The sequence below is a fragment of the Dasypus novemcinctus genome, chromosome 4 (genome assembly GCF_030445035.2).
Source record: "Dasypus novemcinctus isolate mDasNov1 chromosome 4, mDasNov1.1.hap2, whole genome shotgun sequence".
Lineage (NCBI taxonomy): Eukaryota > Metazoa > Chordata > Mammalia > Cingulata > Dasypodidae > Dasypus > Dasypus novemcinctus.
This window is the reverse complement of record NC_080676.1, coordinates 109,253,163-109,271,566: the sequence shown is the minus strand read 5'-3', so window position 1 is coordinate 109,271,566 and position 18,404 is coordinate 109,253,163. Positions and strand designations below refer to the sequence as shown.

At 38.9% G+C, this 18,404-nt stretch overlaps 1 protein-coding gene across 1 annotated transcript; it reads left to right on the top strand.

Annotated features, from left to right (window-relative positions):
- The first annotated feature begins 1,294 nt into the window (after positions 1-1,294).
- Positions 1,295-2,224, top strand: LOC101441535 (olfactory receptor 5K1). Its single transcript, XM_004452853.1, has one exon. The coding sequence runs from the start codon at positions 1,295-1,297 to the stop codon at positions 2,222-2,224; it is 930 nt and encodes a 309-aa protein (XP_004452910.1).
- Positions 2,225-18,404: the final 16,180 nt, after the last annotated feature.

The window sequence follows — 18,404 nt, the reverse complement described above, 5'->3', positions numbered from 1 at the left end:
TTATCCTTTATTTTCTAGTGATTATGGCTACTGATTATATAAACTCTTTATAGAATAAAAATAGTTATATTGATGCAAATGATTTTTCAGTTTAACATTTGATTTTGCTCATGAAGTTTTTGAAATATAAATAAGTGAATTGTTATCAATTTTTAATGCTTAAGATTTCTATACATTTCTTGATAGCATTTGTTTTTTGTCTCAAATTTCTTTATGCACATACACATGTATACTTTCATATTGCAGCATAAATGGTATTTATGGAGGTTTTTAGTACAGGCTTTATTTTAGCTTTCCTCCTCTCTCTACCTCTTCTCCCTGCCCTTTTTTTTTTTTTAAGATTTATTTTTATTTATTTCTCTCCCCTTCCCCCCTCCCACCCCTGTTGTCTGTTCTCTGTGTCTATTTGCTGCGTGTTCTTCTTTGTCTGCTTCTGTTGTTGTCAGCAGCATGGGAATCTGTGTTTCCTTTTGTTGTGTCATCTTGTTGTGTCAGCTCTCCATGTGTGTGGTGCCATTCCAGGTCAGGCTGTACTTTCTTTCACACTGGGCGGCTCTCCTTATGGGACGCACTCCTTGTGCATGGGGCTCCCTTACGCGGGCGACACCCCTGAGTGGCACGGCACTCTTTGCACACATCAGCACTGCACGTGGGCCAGCTGCACATGGGTCAAGGAGGCCCGGGGTTTGAACCGGGGACCTCCCATGTGGTAGACGGAGACCCTAACCACTGGGCCAAGACTGCTTCCCTTCTCCCTGCTTCTGTTCACATCAGTTTCCCTCCCCACTCCACAGGGGTGTAAATAGCCTTTCTATTTCCCCAAAACATTTTATTTTTAAGAGGGTACTTCACTAAATTGCTAAGAATATGCAAATGAAGAATCTTTCAACAACATTGTCAATTAGTATATAGGAAGTCATTGACATTGTTTGGGAATGCTGATAGCAGTTTGCTAACTCTTAAATTATTATTTATCTTTGCCCAACCCATATTGTGAAATGATTTTGCCTTGAATATTCCTCTCAAGACTTTGAAATCCATCTTTGTGCTTCCAAAATTACCTTTTTCTTCAAAATGTGATGAAAAATGTTGATAGTCAAAAAGCTAATAGCTTCAGGGTTTTGTTTCTTCCCCCAGATATTGGCATGAACCAAAATCCAGATGACAAATGGAAAGGTTATAGAAGAGGCTCCTTTCCATTCTGGACCAGAGAGAGCTCAGGAGTTGAATTGGGCATATCATAAACTAACAACTTATTTCTCCACATTTTTTTTTCTCAACAGAGAACTCAGGAATGACTGAAAAAAATTATACCATAAAAAATGAGTTTATCCTCTCAGGATTTGCAGATTACCCAGAGCTGAAGACTTTTCTGTTTGTGATATTCTTTGCCATCTATCTAATTACCATGGCGGGGAATCTTGGTCTGGTGATACTGATTTCAAAAGAGCGTCATCTTCACACACCAATGTACATCTTTTTGGGCAGCTTGGCTCTTGTGGATTCTTGTTGTGCCTGTGCCATTACTCCTAAGATGTTAGAAAATTTCTTTTCCGAGAACAGAATGGTTTCTCTCTATGAATGCATGGCACAATTTTATTTTCTTTGCACTGTTGAAACTGCAGACTGCTTTCTCTTGGCAGCAATGGCCTATGATCGTTATGTGGCAATATGTAGTCCATTGCAGTACCACACCAGGATGTCGAAGAAGCTCTGCATTCAGATGGCCACAGGGGCCTTCATAGCTGGCAAACTGCATTCCATGATTCACGTAGGGCTTCTATTTAGATTAACATTCTGTGGATCTAATCACATCAATCACTTTTATTGTGATATTCTTCCTTTATACAGACTCTCCTGTGTTGATCCTTACGTCAATGAACTGGTACTATTTATCTTTTCAGGCTCAATTCAAGTCTTCACCATAGGAAGTGTCTTTATATCTTATCTCTACATTCTTTTCACTATTTTCAAAATGAAATCCAAAGAGGGAAGAGCCAAAGCCTTTTCTACCTGTGCATCTCACTTTGTGTCTGTTTCGTTATTCTACGGATCACTTTTCTTCATGTATATTCGTCCAAATTTGCTTGAAGAGGGTGATAAAGATATACCAGCTGCTATTTTGTTTACAATAGTGGTTCCCTTACTCAATCCCTTTATATATAGCTTGAGAAATAAGGAAGTAATAAATTCCTTGAGAAAAATTCTGAAGATAAAATCTTAAGAGAATTTGAAAAAATAAAAGACATCCCCTGTAGCTTAATGACTTATGTGGAGCAAAATGTCCAAATGAGATGACACAGATAAAATGTACAAAATTCATGTAAATATTAATATATATCATAATGTACTTATTAAACATCAATACATAAGAGAGAATATATAAAAGAAGGAATAGACTTTGCTAAAACCTAGTACAAAATAACAAAAATTTAAGAAATTAATTTAAATTCATTCAAGAAACAATTGAGTACATCGTCAGTCTCATAGACTATGTCAAGGTGAGGGATTATCAATACCCAAAACAACAGTACAACTAGGAGTTACAGATATAAATGAGAATTCAATAAATTCTTATAACCGGTCCACTTTAATAACTTATAACATGAATAGTCCAGTTAGTCTAAAAGTGTTTAAAGTTATGCAGTTTTAATAAAGGAAATCACTAACATACATGAACAAGAAATGTTATGATGAAATAATTTTGAGGTAACATTTTAATTGTATTTTGGGGACATTATGTGTGTTAGAGAGGTTAGAGGGAGTGATGAAATACAGGTGCCAAATAAAAGTGAATATTACATTTTTGAATTGAAGTTATTTGGAATTGACTAATTAAACAGAGAAGGTCAATTTTCTAAAGGTGTTACCTACCTTCAGCTAATTTATTTACTTCTATATCTAGACACACAAAATGCACATAACATAACTCCAAGATGAACAGTGAAAGCTCATGTATGTGAAGAGCCCTCATTGTCAGTGAGTTAGGGTAAACTTCTCTGTTCTTCATTCGGAGACGTGAGGAAAAGGGCTCAACAGTGGGAACACTATCCTGCGTATATTATTGTATATAGACTAAAGAAAAGTATGGATGCTGAGCCGTGGAAAGGGCTATATTCCAAATAATTTCTTTTTTAAAACATTGTGAAACCTGAAGTTGTGGAATATCGGTTGAATGTAAATAATTTTGATGTGATGGTAAAAATGAATTACTCTCTAATTATTCACTCAACATACATTTTTGAGAGTCTGATAAATGCAAACATTGCTCTAGGTGCTGGGATAAACAGTGGACAAAGGACCAATTTTTCCATCTCCTTAAACTGTAGAACATTGCCATGATTTTATCTACTAACTTCCGGTCCATTTGGGACCCAAATCAAAGTAACAGAAAAATCCCCTTTCTACTTTTTCTCTTGATGCTCTGGGTTGGATCATGATATATCTAAATTCCTACAAGTCAATTGTCAGATACAGCTATGTTTCAGGCTAGGCAGCTGCACAGAGGCTGACTTCACCAGGAAATTCAGCATGCTAAATCCTGTTTAGAGAAATAGCAGTGGGAACACAGATCCAATGTTTCCACTTTTCTACCTACGAATGTGAAAATCTAACTACCTAGTTTCTATTTGTAGCCTCCAAGAAAACCTGATCTTCTAGCTCATTCCAATTATACTCAGACATTTCAAGGCTTTTAAAAATTGTTTCACAAATGCCATTAGGTTAGGATTTCTCCAACTTCATCTCCACCCTTCCTTGATTTCCTCTAAATATGTATGTGTGGCCTGATATGGCATTGAGGGTGGGTGGCAGGTTACAATTGAGCTCTGTCCACGCTCCTGTCCCCTGGGAGGTTCAATCCTATCTGATCCTCTGGGGATTTTTTCTATCATTATAAGTTTAGGTATCTGCATCCATTTCTAGTCCCCAGGATATGCTGATTTCCAGCTAAAATATTTATTTGTCTAGTATACAAAGGTTATGGCTGACTGGCTCACTCTCTTATGCATTTCTTTCTGCTAATTTCTGAAGAAATTCTCTTGAGCTTTTCCTTTCTAAATCCAGAAAAATTAAATGGCTCCATATATTTTTTACTTCTACGACATATAATGCTGGGATGGTGTGAGATTGAAATTTTTCATGTATGCCTCCGGAGGGTCCCCTTAATTCCCCAAACTTCTATTGTCATTTGATTGTCTTCCCATCTCCATTTCTCCGTCATTTCCTGAGATTTTAAGTGACAGAGTGCCTTCTAAATAAACTGCACTTATTCCCCTCTGACTTTCTGTTTTCCTTCAACCAATGAAACCTTTTTAAATCTAGGGTGACACCTAGTTCTTAGATCATTTTAAAGGCTCTCCAAGTCTGCTTTTATGGAATAAATTTTGCTTTAAAATGGTACTCACACACACGCACAAATGGCAATTACAGGCGAGCCTTCCTGTTAATCTGGTCTCTGTACCTGGAATTTCAAAGATGTATTTGGAAATTTTTCTTTAAAGTGAAATTGATGTATCATGTCCTGGTCATGTGCTTGCTCTTCACATTAGGATTTCCCCTGATTACAGGGGTTTGAATGGCCTTCTGCATCCTAGGAAAGAGACCATCTTTCTCTCCTGGGTTTTCACTGCAGGAAAAAAAAAAAGCAGGTAATCTTTGTCCAGGCCAACCCCTTCAGTTGTTCTTACATTGCTTTCTTTATCTCAAGATGCTTTTGCCTGTAGTCCAAACTCTGGAATGTGTGACCTGCTGGAGAGGAGTTTCCTAAGTAAATCTTTAACATCTGGAATAAGGTCAGGGACATTCAAAGGGAGCAATGTGAGATAAGCAGACCAGCTTGAAACTTTCCTGGATAGGTTTTGAAGTGGCCAGGAAGGACCCCAGGAGCTTCTTCCATGGCTCCCAAAGCTGCTCGCTCTTTTTTTTTTTTCAATTAATTTTATTTATTTCTCTCCCTGCCCCCGCCCCCGCCCCCGCCCCCGCCCCCACCCCTGCCCCCGCCCCAGTTGTCTGTTCTCTGTGTCCATTTCCTGTGTGTTCTTTTTTGTCCCCTTCTGTTGTTGTCAGTGGCACGGGAATCTGTGTCTCTTTTTTGTTACGTCGTCTTGCAGCGTCAGCTCTCCGTGTGAGCAGCACCATTCCTGGGCAGGCTGCACTTTCTTTCACGCTGGGAGGCGAGGCTCTCCTTACTGGGCGTACTTCTTGCACGTGGGCTCCCCTACATGGGGGACACCCCTGCGTGGCAGGGCACTCCTTGCACGCATTAGCGCTGCGCATGGGCCAGCTGCACACGGGTCAAGGGGGCCTGGGGTTTGAACTGTGGACTTCCCATGTGGTAGACAGACGCCTTAACCACTGGGCCAAGTCTGCTTCCCTTTCTTGACTTAACCACTGCTCAGTCAGTGCAACCCTTAAACTCTCCTCTGCAGCTGTGAGGAAGTATACTTTCTTTTAAGTGTTCTCCACTCCCTTTGTCGAGGGCAGGTTGGATAAATGGCTGCCCTCATAGCCAGGTCCCCAGCAATCTGAAGTAGCTAATCAAAAGGATTGATCAGCAAGTGGACCATGAGCCTCTTCTGTGGATCTTGGGGTACTGGATTTTAATGTCCTTTTCTGGCAATCTGTGCCAGGGGCTGGACCACACTACTGAGTCTCAGAAGAGTGGGGGATGGGTGATGGTAACGATCTTGTGCAGAGAGCAAATAACTGGTCTTTTCCATACTTTACCAGACTCACCTTCCCACTTTCTGTGGATGCTATACAGTGTTCTACAGGATTTTGAAGTTTCAAGATAATTGATTCACACATTACCTGCTTGTATAATAGTTCTTCTGGTTGTCAAAGTGATTATGAAGCTTCCTAATTTGCCATCTTCCCACAATACAGATCTTTCGTTTTCAAAATTGAATAGATTTAAAGCTATAAATGTGATTTTAGGGCCTCCTGTAGCTGTATCATTTATTTTTCTCTGCTGTGTTTTCATTTATTCAAAAATATTTTCTCTTGTGTAAGAACTTTAGCTCAACATGTTACCCGAAAGTCATAGAATATGTATTCTTTCAAGTACACACAGTACATTCACCAATATTTATTATATGATGTGGCATTAAAAAATCCTAGTAAATTTAAAAGTATTGAAATCCTACAAAATATGTTCGCTCACAACAATAGAATTAAAAATTTCAATATAGAAAGATATTCAGAAAATCCATAAATATTTGGAAATTAAAGAAATATTTTTGAAAATATCCAGAGGCGAAAGAAGAAATCAAAAGTGAACTTAAATCACATATGTCATGCCATATTTATTGTTGTTTTTCATTAGTCCCTTTGCCCTTTATAAACTTTATCTCTTTTCTGTTTTCCTCTAGATTGTTGATTTTTCAGCATTCAATTTTATCTCCATTATAACATTATTAGTGAGGGCAGGGCAAGATGGTGGTTGAGTGAGTGCACCTGATAGTCTCTCCTGTAAAGAAGCGGCTGGGCAGCATTAGAAATTCTTCAGGACCAGGCTGTTTTGGGATTTTGCAGGGCAGGAGGTGTCTGGACATCGATTTCGTGGGAAGGTAACAGAAAAAATTCACATAAAAGATAAAATTGAGGTTCTCTTACCCGGAGTTAGGGCCTGCACGTGGGACGCTCCCCCCTGGGCCGGGTGGAACCGTGGCACCGGCACTGCAGTGGCGATTCCTGGAGGCTCTGCGGTACTGGGGAATTCATAAGCCCTGAGCGGGCTATTAAGGGGCTAACAGGGCAGGAGACCTTTGCAAATGGATTTGGTGAGACAGACGGGAGTTTTTTGCGAGGAGGGGAATTTTTTATTTCTGACACGAATAATAGCGCTTCTGGCTAGAGCCCTGCCCCCAAGGCCGGCTGCTGATCTGCAGCAGCCTTAAATTGCTCACAGTAAAGAGACGTCACCAGGAGGCTATTTCAGGGGATTGCAAGGTGAGAGGTGCCTGGAGGCCGATTAGGGGAATCTTTTGGGAGGTGTGGGATTTTTGGTTCCAGACACTGATAACAGCACTTCCGGCTAGAGCCCCGCCCCCTAGGCCTGGCTGCGGATCTGCAGCATCCCTAAATTGGCTGCAATATAGAGGCGCCCCCAACTGGCTGTTTTGGGGGCTTGCAGGGTGGGAGGTATCCTGAAGTCAAATTGGTGATACAGCCACAGAAGAGACCCCAGAGAGAGGGGGAATTGCGGGTTTCAGACACATAGGTCAGAGTTTGCGGATGTGACCTCTCCCATAGGGCTGGCACCCAGCTGCGGGAATCCCTGAAGGCTGTGTTGCACTGTGGTGCTCCCAGGCTCCCTGTTAACTGGATTTGAGGCTGCCAGGTCTGTGTCCCCTAAACCCTGGTGGCCCACACCACAGAGACTCACACCTCTTGAGTCTGCAATATCACAGACTTTCCATCCCTGAATCCACCATGCCCTGAGGCCCTTCTGAGGTCCTTGATTGTCCTAGCCCTCAACGTTTGCATTTTTATTTTCAATTTTAATTTTAATTTTTTTATTTTTTATTGTCCTGGTTGCTAATATAGCATTATTTCCTAGTCTTTTCTCCCACTGTATCCCCCAAGGTCTTTTTTTTTTCATTTATATAGGGCTTTTTTGTTGTTGCTGTTGTTGGTGTTCTATATCTTCTTTTCTTTTCCTTACTTGTTCCCCTCCCTTTTCTTTACCCATCCTCCCTTTTTCTTTCTTTCTTTCTTCTGTCTTTTTTTCTCTCTTTTCTCTTGTCCCTCATTTTCTTTTTATTTTATTTTTTCTTAATTATACAATAGGTGCTGCAGGGAACACCTCACATTTGCTGGGTTTCCTCATCCTCCATTGCCTCATTTCTGTGTGAATTGATTTTGGCTACCTACACTATCCCCTTTCCTCCACATCTTGATATCCTCCATCATCTGCTGTCTCTCCTATATTCCACCTCCCTTTCTTTGATCCCCAAAGTGTCTAACTCTTAATTTTTAATATCTTTGTTTTGTTTTCTGTCTTTTATCCACTCTTGAAACTATTGCCTTTCTTTTCTCTTTCCCTCTCTCACGAAAACACTAGCTTTTTAATTCATACCATATTCCTCCCATGTTCAGTGGACTACCTCATTATAGGTACTCCACTTACTGCTATAACTCTACACAACTTACATGAATCTAATATCCATCCTCCCAGATCTCATATTGTTGCTCTGTTAACATTTATTACAATACTACTTTACACATTTTCCTTTCTTACACAATTGCCTTTCCCTGGCCCTAATACTTTCCCTCAAAGTGAACTCAGCCAGCAATAAGAAATTAGAATAAGAAGAACAAAGTGACAAAGAGAAGATATAACACTTATGCAAAAACAACAGCTAATTAATCCCCAAGACTGGACAAAGAAGCTAAGGAACTGATTAAGCCCGTCAAGATAAAATGATGACCAGACAGCAACAAAAATCTCTAAACCAAACCAGTAATCAGGAAAACATGGTTGAATCCAATGAACAAACTAAAAACCAGGAAGGGGAGCAGAAGTTCGCACAAGTAATTAAAGATCTCAGAACATATATCACAGACAACTTTAATGAAGTAAAAGGAAGAGGTTAACAATATGAAGACAACACTTGGAGGGGAAATTGCAGACATATGCAAAAAGATAACAGATATGATGGGAATGAACACCACAGTTCAAGAAATCAAAAATTCACAGCAAATATCAGTAGACTAGAAGAGGCAGAGCAGAGAATTAGCAATGTGGAAGACAGTACATCGGAAATCAAACAGATAGTAGAATTGATCGATAAAAAGATAGAAAAAAACCAGCTGGGACTTAGGGACCTGAATGAAAATGCAAAATGCACAAACATATGTATTATAGGCATCCCAGAAGGAGAAGAGAAGGGAATGGGATCAGAAGGAGTGTTGCAGGAAATAATGGCTGAAAACTTCCCAAATCTACTGAGAGAGACAGATGTACATATCCAAGAAGCACAACACACCCCAAACATCAAAAACCCCAACAGGCCCACCCCAAGACATATACTTGTCAAATTATCCAACGGTCAAGAAAAAGAGAAAATTCTAAAAGCAGCAAGAGAAAAGAAAACCATCACATACAAGGGAAGCTCCACAAGATTAAGTGCTGATTACTCATCTGAAAACATGGAGGCAAGAAGGCAGTGGTATAATATAGTCAAGGTACTAAAAGAAAAAAATTTCCAACCAAGAATACTCTATCCAGCTAAACTAGCATTCAAATATAATGGAGAGTTCAAAATATTCACAGATAAACAGAAATTGAAAGAGTATGCCAACAAGAAACCTCCGGTTCAAGAAATTCTAAAGGGAGTTCTATAGGAAGAAAGGAAAAAACAGGACAGGCAGAGTTGGAGGAGAGTGTAAGAGCAACAAAAATGACAAAAAGAGAAGAAACAAACAAACAAACAAAATATGACAAACTCAAATCCAATCAAAATATGGCTAACATGAATAATAACTTGAAAGTAATAACACTGAATTTCAACAGATTAAACTCACTTATCAAAAGATTCAAACTGGGACATTGGATAAGGAAATATGACCCATCTATATGCTGTCTACAAGAGACACATATTACACCCAGATATTCATGGAGGCTGAAAGTGAATGGTTGGAAAACAATCTTACAAGTAAACAATAACCAAAAAAAGGCAGGAGTAGCTATATTAATATCAGACAAAATAGACTTTAAATGTGAAACAATTGTGAGAGACAAAGAAGGATACTACATATTAGTGAAAGGGACAATCTCTCAAGAAGAACGAACAATCATAAATATTTATGCTCCTAACAAGGGCACTTCTAAATACATGAGGCAAATGCTGGAAAAACTAAGTGAAAGAATAAATGCATCTACAATTATAGTGGGGGATTTTAATACACCACTATCAACTCTGGACAGAACATCTCAAAAGATAATCACTAAAGAAACAAAATATTTGAACAGTATATTAGAGGAACTGGATCTAATAGACATATACAGATCATTACACCCAAACACAGCAGGATATACATTTTTCTCAAGTGCACATGGATCATTCTCCAAGATAGACCATATGCTAGGCCACACAGAAAGGCTTAATGAATTCAGAAAGATCGAAATCATACAAAATAATATCTCTGATCACAGTGGAGTGAAGCTGGAAATCTGTAAGGGCCAGAAGCCCAGATTTCACACCATGATTTGAAAATTAAACAGCACACTCTTAGAAAAACAGTGGGTCAAAGAGGAAATCTCAAAAGAAATCAATGACTACCTTGAAACAAATGATAATGATAACACAACATACCAAACTTTATGGGATGCAGCAAAAGCAGTACTGAGAGTGAAATTTATAGCCATAAATTCATACAGCAAAAAAGAAGAAAGAGCAAAAATTGAAGAACTAACTGCACATTTGGAGGAATTAGAAAAAAAAACAAAGTAATCCCACAGGAAGAAGAAGGAAGGAAATAACAAAGATAAGAGTAGAACTAAATGAAATAGAAAATAAGAAAGCACTTGTAAAGATAAAGAAGACCAAGATCTGGTTTTTTGAGAAGATCAATAAAATTGACAAACCTTTAGCAAGACTAACAAAGAAAAAAAGAGAGAAGATGCAAATACACAAAATAAGAAATGAGAAAGGAGATATCACCATTGACCCCACAGAAATAAAGACTATCATAAAAGGATACTTTGAAAAACTATATTCCAACGAAAATGACAATTCAGAGGAAATGGACAAATTCCTAGAAACACATAAGCAGCCTACATTGATGAAAGAAGATTTGAAGATCTCAACAAACCAATCACAAGTAAAGAGATAAAATCATTCACTAAAAACCTCCCAACTAAGAAGAACCCAGGGCCATATATAAAGAACTCCTATACCTTGAAAATAAAAAGATAACCCATTTAAAAAATGGGAAAAAGACTTAAACAGACACTTCTCCAAAGAAGAAATACAAATGGCTAAAAAGCACATGAAAAAATGCTCCAAATCTTTAGCTATCAGGGAAATGCAAATCAAAACTACAATGAGATACCATCTTACTCCCATAAGATTGGCAGCAATGGAAAAAAACAGAAGAATATAAATGCTGGAGAGGATGTGAAGAAATGGGAACACTCATCCACTGCTGGTGGGAATGCAGAAGGATCCAAACATTCTGGAGGACAGTTTGGCGGTTTCTCAAAAAACTAACCACAGATTTGCCATAGGACCCAGCAATTCCACTGCTGGGTATATACCCAGCAGAACTGAAGGCAGGGACACAAACTGATATATGCACACCAATGTTCATGGCAGCATTGTTCACTATCACCAAAAGTTGGAATCGACCCAAATGCCCATCAGCAGATGAGTGGATCAATAAAATGTGGTATATACATACAATGGAATACTACTCGGTTTTAAGAACAAATACACTACAAACACATGTGATAACATGGATGAATCTTGAGAATCTTATGTTGAGTGAAGCAACACAGGCATTGAAGGACAAATACTACATGACCTCAATGATATGAAATAAGCAAGCTGCCACAGAGAGCTAGAGACTGGAAGATAGGCTTACAGGAAATCGGGGGTAGAGGAAGGGTGTAATCTGACATCTACATGGGTGAAATCTATGATAAGCTGGAGGTAAGTATATGTACAAGGAAGGGATAAATGGGGGCACAGGATTACCTTTGGTTGGGGCGTTGCACGCTTGAGGGGGCTAGGGATGGGCAGATGGGTAATATTGCCCAAGAAATTGGGGGACAGTGGGGAAACACACAAACATGGGAGATTGTCAGGTGTTGGTTGAGAGTATAATGTTGAGAAAACCTTTTCAAAATGTAATTAGGAAAGTTACCTGTTTAAGATAATCAAAGGGGGTAATCTGATGCAGGACAGACACCTAGGGAATATCTGAATGCTCATTTTGCCAGAGTGGGTTATACCATTGGGTAGAGACCCATATAATGACAGTGAAGGTAGACCCACAACCTGGGGAGGACTAATGCCATCAAATAGAGGGAACTGTATCTCTCAAGTGAAATGGTGGCTCCCAGGGCATTAGGGCAGCTGAGCACGTCAAGCCCTCAACACTGTTGCAAGTATCCCTGAACATGGCTCCTCAAGAAATGAAGATTGACTGTCACTGTGGGCCCCAAGAGGGAAATAGATATTGAATAGATGGAACCAAAATAAATGTGAGGGCAAAAGAAGTGTTTCACAAGAGTACACAAGGATGGATATAAAACATGTAATATTACACCAAAAACATATAGGAGACGACAGACTAATAATGTAAACCATAATGTAAAACACAGGCTAACTAAAACATTTAGAAAACTGTATTGCCTAAAGTATAAACCACAATGTAAACACAAATGTTACCTTGTTTAAAAGCTATTGTCTCAATATCTGTACATCAGTTTCAGTAAATATGATATGAACAAGTTAAAAGATTATTGCTGTGGAAGGGAAAAGGTTTTATAATGGATATGTGGGAGTACTGTATATTGTATATATGAATTACTGTGATCTAAGACTCTTGTGAAGAGAAGCTCAATAATTAGGGAAAAAAGGAAAGAAAAAGATAGGATGTAGAATTTTTCCAAATCAATATGTATTCTATATCTAACCTTTAAACTCATTGCTATATTCCATTTTACATTCAGGGAACCTGACATTATATTGGGCCTCACTTTTCAGGAAGTTTTGGATCACAGAGTGGTTCAACAATGGCAGTGGAAGAATACTGGTATGGGATGTTATTGACAGGGGACATATGGTTGACAGGGAGATATACAGGGCATGTGTCCAGGGTGCATGGAATTGTTTGGATATACTCATAGTGGAAACAATTAAAAACAACAGCTGGGGGAGTACTGGGTTCCTGGGTGGGGGGGCTCTGCCATGGTCCCTAGGGGAGCAGCGGCAGTCCCCTAGGTGCAATGGCAAGGACCAGGAAGGAATGAGGGTCCAACAGTGACCCCCTGATACTGATGATTATGCTTGTGAGCCTATACACCTGAAATAAGAACAAGGCCCAGAGTAGCACTGTGCCTAAGAGTTCCCTCCTGACAGCCTCCGTGTTACTCAAATGTGGCCAGTCTCAAAGCCAAACTCAGCATGCAAATGCAATGCCTTCCCCCCAGCATGGGATATGACACCCGGGGATGAGCCTCCCTGGCACTGAGGGATCACTATCAAGTACCAGCTGATGACGTAACTAGAAAATGACCTTGAATTAAAGTTTCAACGTGGACCAGCAGAATATCCCTGTCTATGTATAATAACAGGAGTTAAAAATGCTGTTTGACCTAAAGTAAGGGGGAAATGGAAAGGACAAATGAGTTTATATGGCTATGAGTCTCTAAAAAAGAGTCTGGAGGTTGTCAGAAGGATTGCCCTTTTGCACACTTGAGCAGAGTCTCAGAGACAGATAAAGTAGATACAACCCCAGGTATTGGTTCTTTTGAGGGCTAAAGAGACCCACAGGTTCTATGATCATGGCAGATGGAATTCAGTGCCATGTCAGTTGGCCCTTCTTTGGTGCTGGTGTTTCTGCATGATGGAGCTGGACTCAGATGTGATCTCTTTTCACAAGCCTTTCATGCTACTTTACTGGAATTGTAGTTGGTGTTGGGGTTTAAGATATATCTAGGGGATTTGAATCTCTGGACTGACAATATGATAGCCAGGCCCTGAGCCTCAACAGACTTCAGCTCCTACACTCTGATTTATTGGACTTACCCCACTCAGCTAACATGGAGTTGAAGAATGTCAACCACCACACCATGGAGCCTAGAGTGCCTACAACTGAAAGCAGGAGGATTGCATCCAGTATCCATGTGGAATCTAAGCCCCCTCTTGACATAGATGTGGAATGGACACAACCAAGCCAAGGTTCACAGGAAGGAGGAATACAGTAAGGATTAGAGTGGACTTAATGATATTCTATTCATGAACTATTGTGGTTAATAATTGAGAAAATGTGGTAATGGTGTGGAAAAAGTGGCCATGGTGGCTGCTGGGTGTGGGGAGTGGAGGAAGAGATGAGATGTGGAGGCATTTTTGGGACTTGGAGATGTCCTGAGTGGTGCTGCAGGGACAATTTCTGGACATTGTATGTCCTCCCATGGCCCACTGGATGGAATGTGGGAGAGTGTGGGCTACGGTGTGGACCACACGCCATGGGGTGCAGTGATGTCCGGAGATGTACTCACCAGATGCAATGAATGTGTCATGATGATGGGGGAGAGTGTTACTGTGGAGGGAGTGGTGGGGTGGGGGCGGGGGGGGTGAATGGGGACCTCATATTTTTTTAATGTAATATTAAAAATAAATAAATAAATAAAATAAAAATTAAAAAATTATTAGTTATGTTTTTCTTTCCTTTAACAGATGTTCCATTGTTGAAAATATATTTTCTTTTTCTTTATTAGAGAAGTTGTGGGTTTATAGAGCAATCATGCATAAACAACAGGATTCCTGTATACCACCCTATTATTAACACCATGCATTGGTTTTGAATATTTGTTACAATTGATAATGGAACATTTTAATAATTATAATATTAATTCTAGTCCATAGTATAATTTAGGATTCACTGTGTAGTGTAGTTCCATGGATTAATGTTTTCTGATTTTTATTGTTACTATATATACAATATAACATTTCTCCTTGTAATCACTTTCAGATATATATTTCAGTGTTGTCAATTATGTTCACAATGTTATGATATTGTTACTACCATCTACCACTAAAATATTTCCAGCATTCCAAATAGGAACCCTGTACATTTAAAGCCTTAATTTCCCATTCCCTATCCCTACCCCATCCTCTGGTAACCTATATTCTAGATTCTGACTTTATGAGTTTGCTTATTCTGATTATTTCAAATCGGTGAGTTCATACAATACTTTTCCTTTTGTGTCTGGTTTATTTCAATCTTAAGATGTCTTCGTTATTGCATGATTCATTACTTCTTTTTTTTTTTTTTTATGGCTAACATTCCATTGTGTTTTACTTTGTGAAAGGGATGTTGATGCAAAGTACCAGAAAAGTGTTGGCTTTTATATATGGGGTTTACTTGGGGTTAAAGCTTACAGTTCTAAGGCTGGGAAATGTCCATATCAAGACATCAGCAGAGATGCTTTCTCACCAAAATCAGATACTGGTGATTCTGAGGACCTGTGACATGGTGACGATTGCTGCCCATTTCTCCTAAGGTCTTAGCTTTTCCCTCTGGAATCTATGGTATCCTGGAGTTCAGCTGTGGCAAGCAGGCATAGGGAATGTCTCAAACTGGGCTTCCTCTTTCAGTTTCAGATGCTCTGCTTTCCTCCTGAGTTCACCTGTGAGCAATCAGGCATATGGCTTGTCTTTTCAGCCTTGGCTTGTCTCCTCACCATTAAGCTCTTCCATGGGCCCAGCCTCTTGGACACTTATGCTTAAACCTTGGCCGCTATCAATCCTTCAGTCCTCTCACACTGACGGGTCAAAAATGGCAGCTTCCTTTCTCTTAAACATGAGAGGATCAATGTGGCTGCTCACTTTTCTGTTTCTCTCTCTCTGTGTTTCCATTTATATTCCCCAGCAAGAGGGCAGTACTCAACCTGAATCATGCCTCACTGATGTAGTCTAATCAAAAGGGTCTCACAACCATAGGAATGGATTAGTTTAAAAAACATAATCTTTTTCTTTTGGGGATTCATAAAAGAATTTCAAACTGTCACAAATTATATGAATATAACAAATTTTGTTTATGTGTTAATCATTTGATGGACACTTGGGTTGCTACAATCCATTGGCAATTGTGAATAACACTGCTAAGAACATCAGTGTGCAAATATCTGTTCAAATCCCTGCTTTCAATTCCTTTGGTTATGTACCTAGAAGTGGGGTTGCAGCATCGTATATAGTTCTATACTTACATTTCTGAGGAAGGCCACCTTTTTATATTGCCAACAGCAATGAATGAGTGTTCCTATTTCCTGCATTCACTGCAAGACTTCTACTTTCCTCCTTTTTAAAATTATCATCTACTCTAATGGGTGTGAAAAGGTGTCTCATTGTGGTTTTGATTGGCATATCCCTGATGGCTATAATGTTGAGCACCTTTTCATGTACTTTTTGGCCCTTTGTGCATTTTTTTTTTCTTTTGGAGAGATAGCTAATCAAATCTTTTGCCCATTTTTAAATTGAGTTGTTTTTGTTAATTTGAAGGGTTTCTTTACATATTCTGAATATTAAAGATGTATTGGATATGTGATTTCCAAGTACTTTCTCTGCTGTGTAGGTTGTTAGTTTATAACCATGATAAAGACCTTTAAAAATTTTTTTGTTAAGAGATTTTATTCTAATAACTATAATTATGGTGCTTATTTATTGAAATAAAAACTGAAAACAAGCATACAGACAGTTTATTACTAAGTGTATGTTGAAAAGAGTAAGAAGTTCCACAACACCAAGTAAATTATTTCTGAAGTTGTTTTTCCCCAAGATAAAGTTTAACACCTTCAGCTTCTAAAGTGCTTATCAAAATACAAAGGAACAAAAGAATAGAGGTTGTATTTTCCCTGTGAGAAATCTGATCCTTGCAGGAGGAGGGAGTGAAAGCTACTTTAAACTTATGGAGACATGTGAACTCCAAGATGGACTAGACATGCTACAATGGCACGACTCTCCACACTTGCCTGCATTTGTGTTGGGGAGACTCTAAGATACTCCAAGAGATCTCCTCTGAGTAAACACCAGGAATAATGGAAGCTCTCTGCTCAGGTAAGTGGCATCAAACAATATCACCCACACACCTGACCAAAAGTAAAGGTTGGTGGGTCCTGGCTTTCTTCTAAACAGAGAGCTAAAGGCTGCTGCCCATGGCAAGCAGCAAAGACCTCTCTAGTTGGTCCTTTGAGCAACCCAGACACCAATGGCCTGGCCAGTGGGGAAGAGCCTAGGGTCTCTGCAACAGAATGGAAGGATTGATGGTCTCAGATAGCAGCCTGGGCCATACCACAGACTCAAAGCTTGTTTCCTCAATAACTGTGTGAGCATAAATATAAGCACAAATTCTATGAAATACAGGATCATTTGAAGACAAAGTATAATTACTGGGATGCCTATTGTGACCATGAATTTGATTTTTTTCACCCTCTCTCACATTCCCATAGGGGAAGACAGACAATCAGATGGACCAGTATTCAGGTTGCTACTGCATAACCTAGATGGAGCATATTTCTCCCTTCTATGTGTTCCAGTGCTCTTGTCTTTTAATTTTAATTTTTTTTTTTAAAAAAAGCACTGAGTTTCAGTTATAAAACAAACTTTATCTTCTTTATCTCTCACACTTAGAAGTTCTCATTTATTTTGTCTAGAGTTGATCCTGATGTGATTATTTCTTAAGGTTGCTCCTGATGATTCCATTTTGCTGCCAAGGTTGGGGTCCAGTGATCTATATTGTTTAGAGTAAAATGTGGTAGAAGAAGGAAACAAGACAATATCTAGAAAATGTCTTTCCTTTAATTTTACTAGTGCTTATCTCAAGGGTCTGATGAATAAGAGGCTTGTCCAGATAAAATATAATATAAACTGGGAGCATCTGAAATACTTCCACTCATTTCGGTGATATAGCAACAGGGTGGTATCCAAATCATCCTCTACCATAAAATATAAAATAGTGGAGTATGAGAATATCTGCAAAAGATTTTGAAGACAAAGAATAGCAATCCATGAAGCATAGATAGAAGCTGGCCTTTACTCCCTTAGCTCCTACCCTGTTGAATGAGAGAAGCAGAAAATGATAATCTGGCCAACCCTTGTGCATCTTTGGGCATTCTATTTTTTTTTTGTCTTGAACACTCTTAGGCCCTTACACAGTTTGCTTCTTTTTCATTATCCATTTCTTCCTTCTTCTAATTTAAGCCTTTTTAGATACATATTAGCACTTAGTGGTAGATAAGAGCAAATAGTCTGGGGACATATTACCTGGATTTAATCCTAGTTTTTTTATGTTAACTAGTTGAACAACTTACTTATCCTCTTTATGCTTCAGTTTTCTCTTATTTAAAATGAGTACAATAAATTACATTATAGTATTGCTCAACTTTTTATTGTAAATAAAGGAATATCAACTCATTGCTGAGTACTGAGAAGGGATCTCAGATGTATTGGCATCTGGGCTTCCAGGAATTACTGGATTAGAAGAGCCAAGCATGCCTCCTGGGTTTTAGATCTTGTTGAAATCCAATATTTAGGTTGTTTTCACTGTGAGTAATGTTGCTATGAATAAAGTTGTGAAAATATATGTTTGAGTCTCTGCTTTGATTCTTTTGGATATCTATACATAGTAGAGGGATTGCCTAGTCATATGGTAATCTATACTTAACTTTCTGA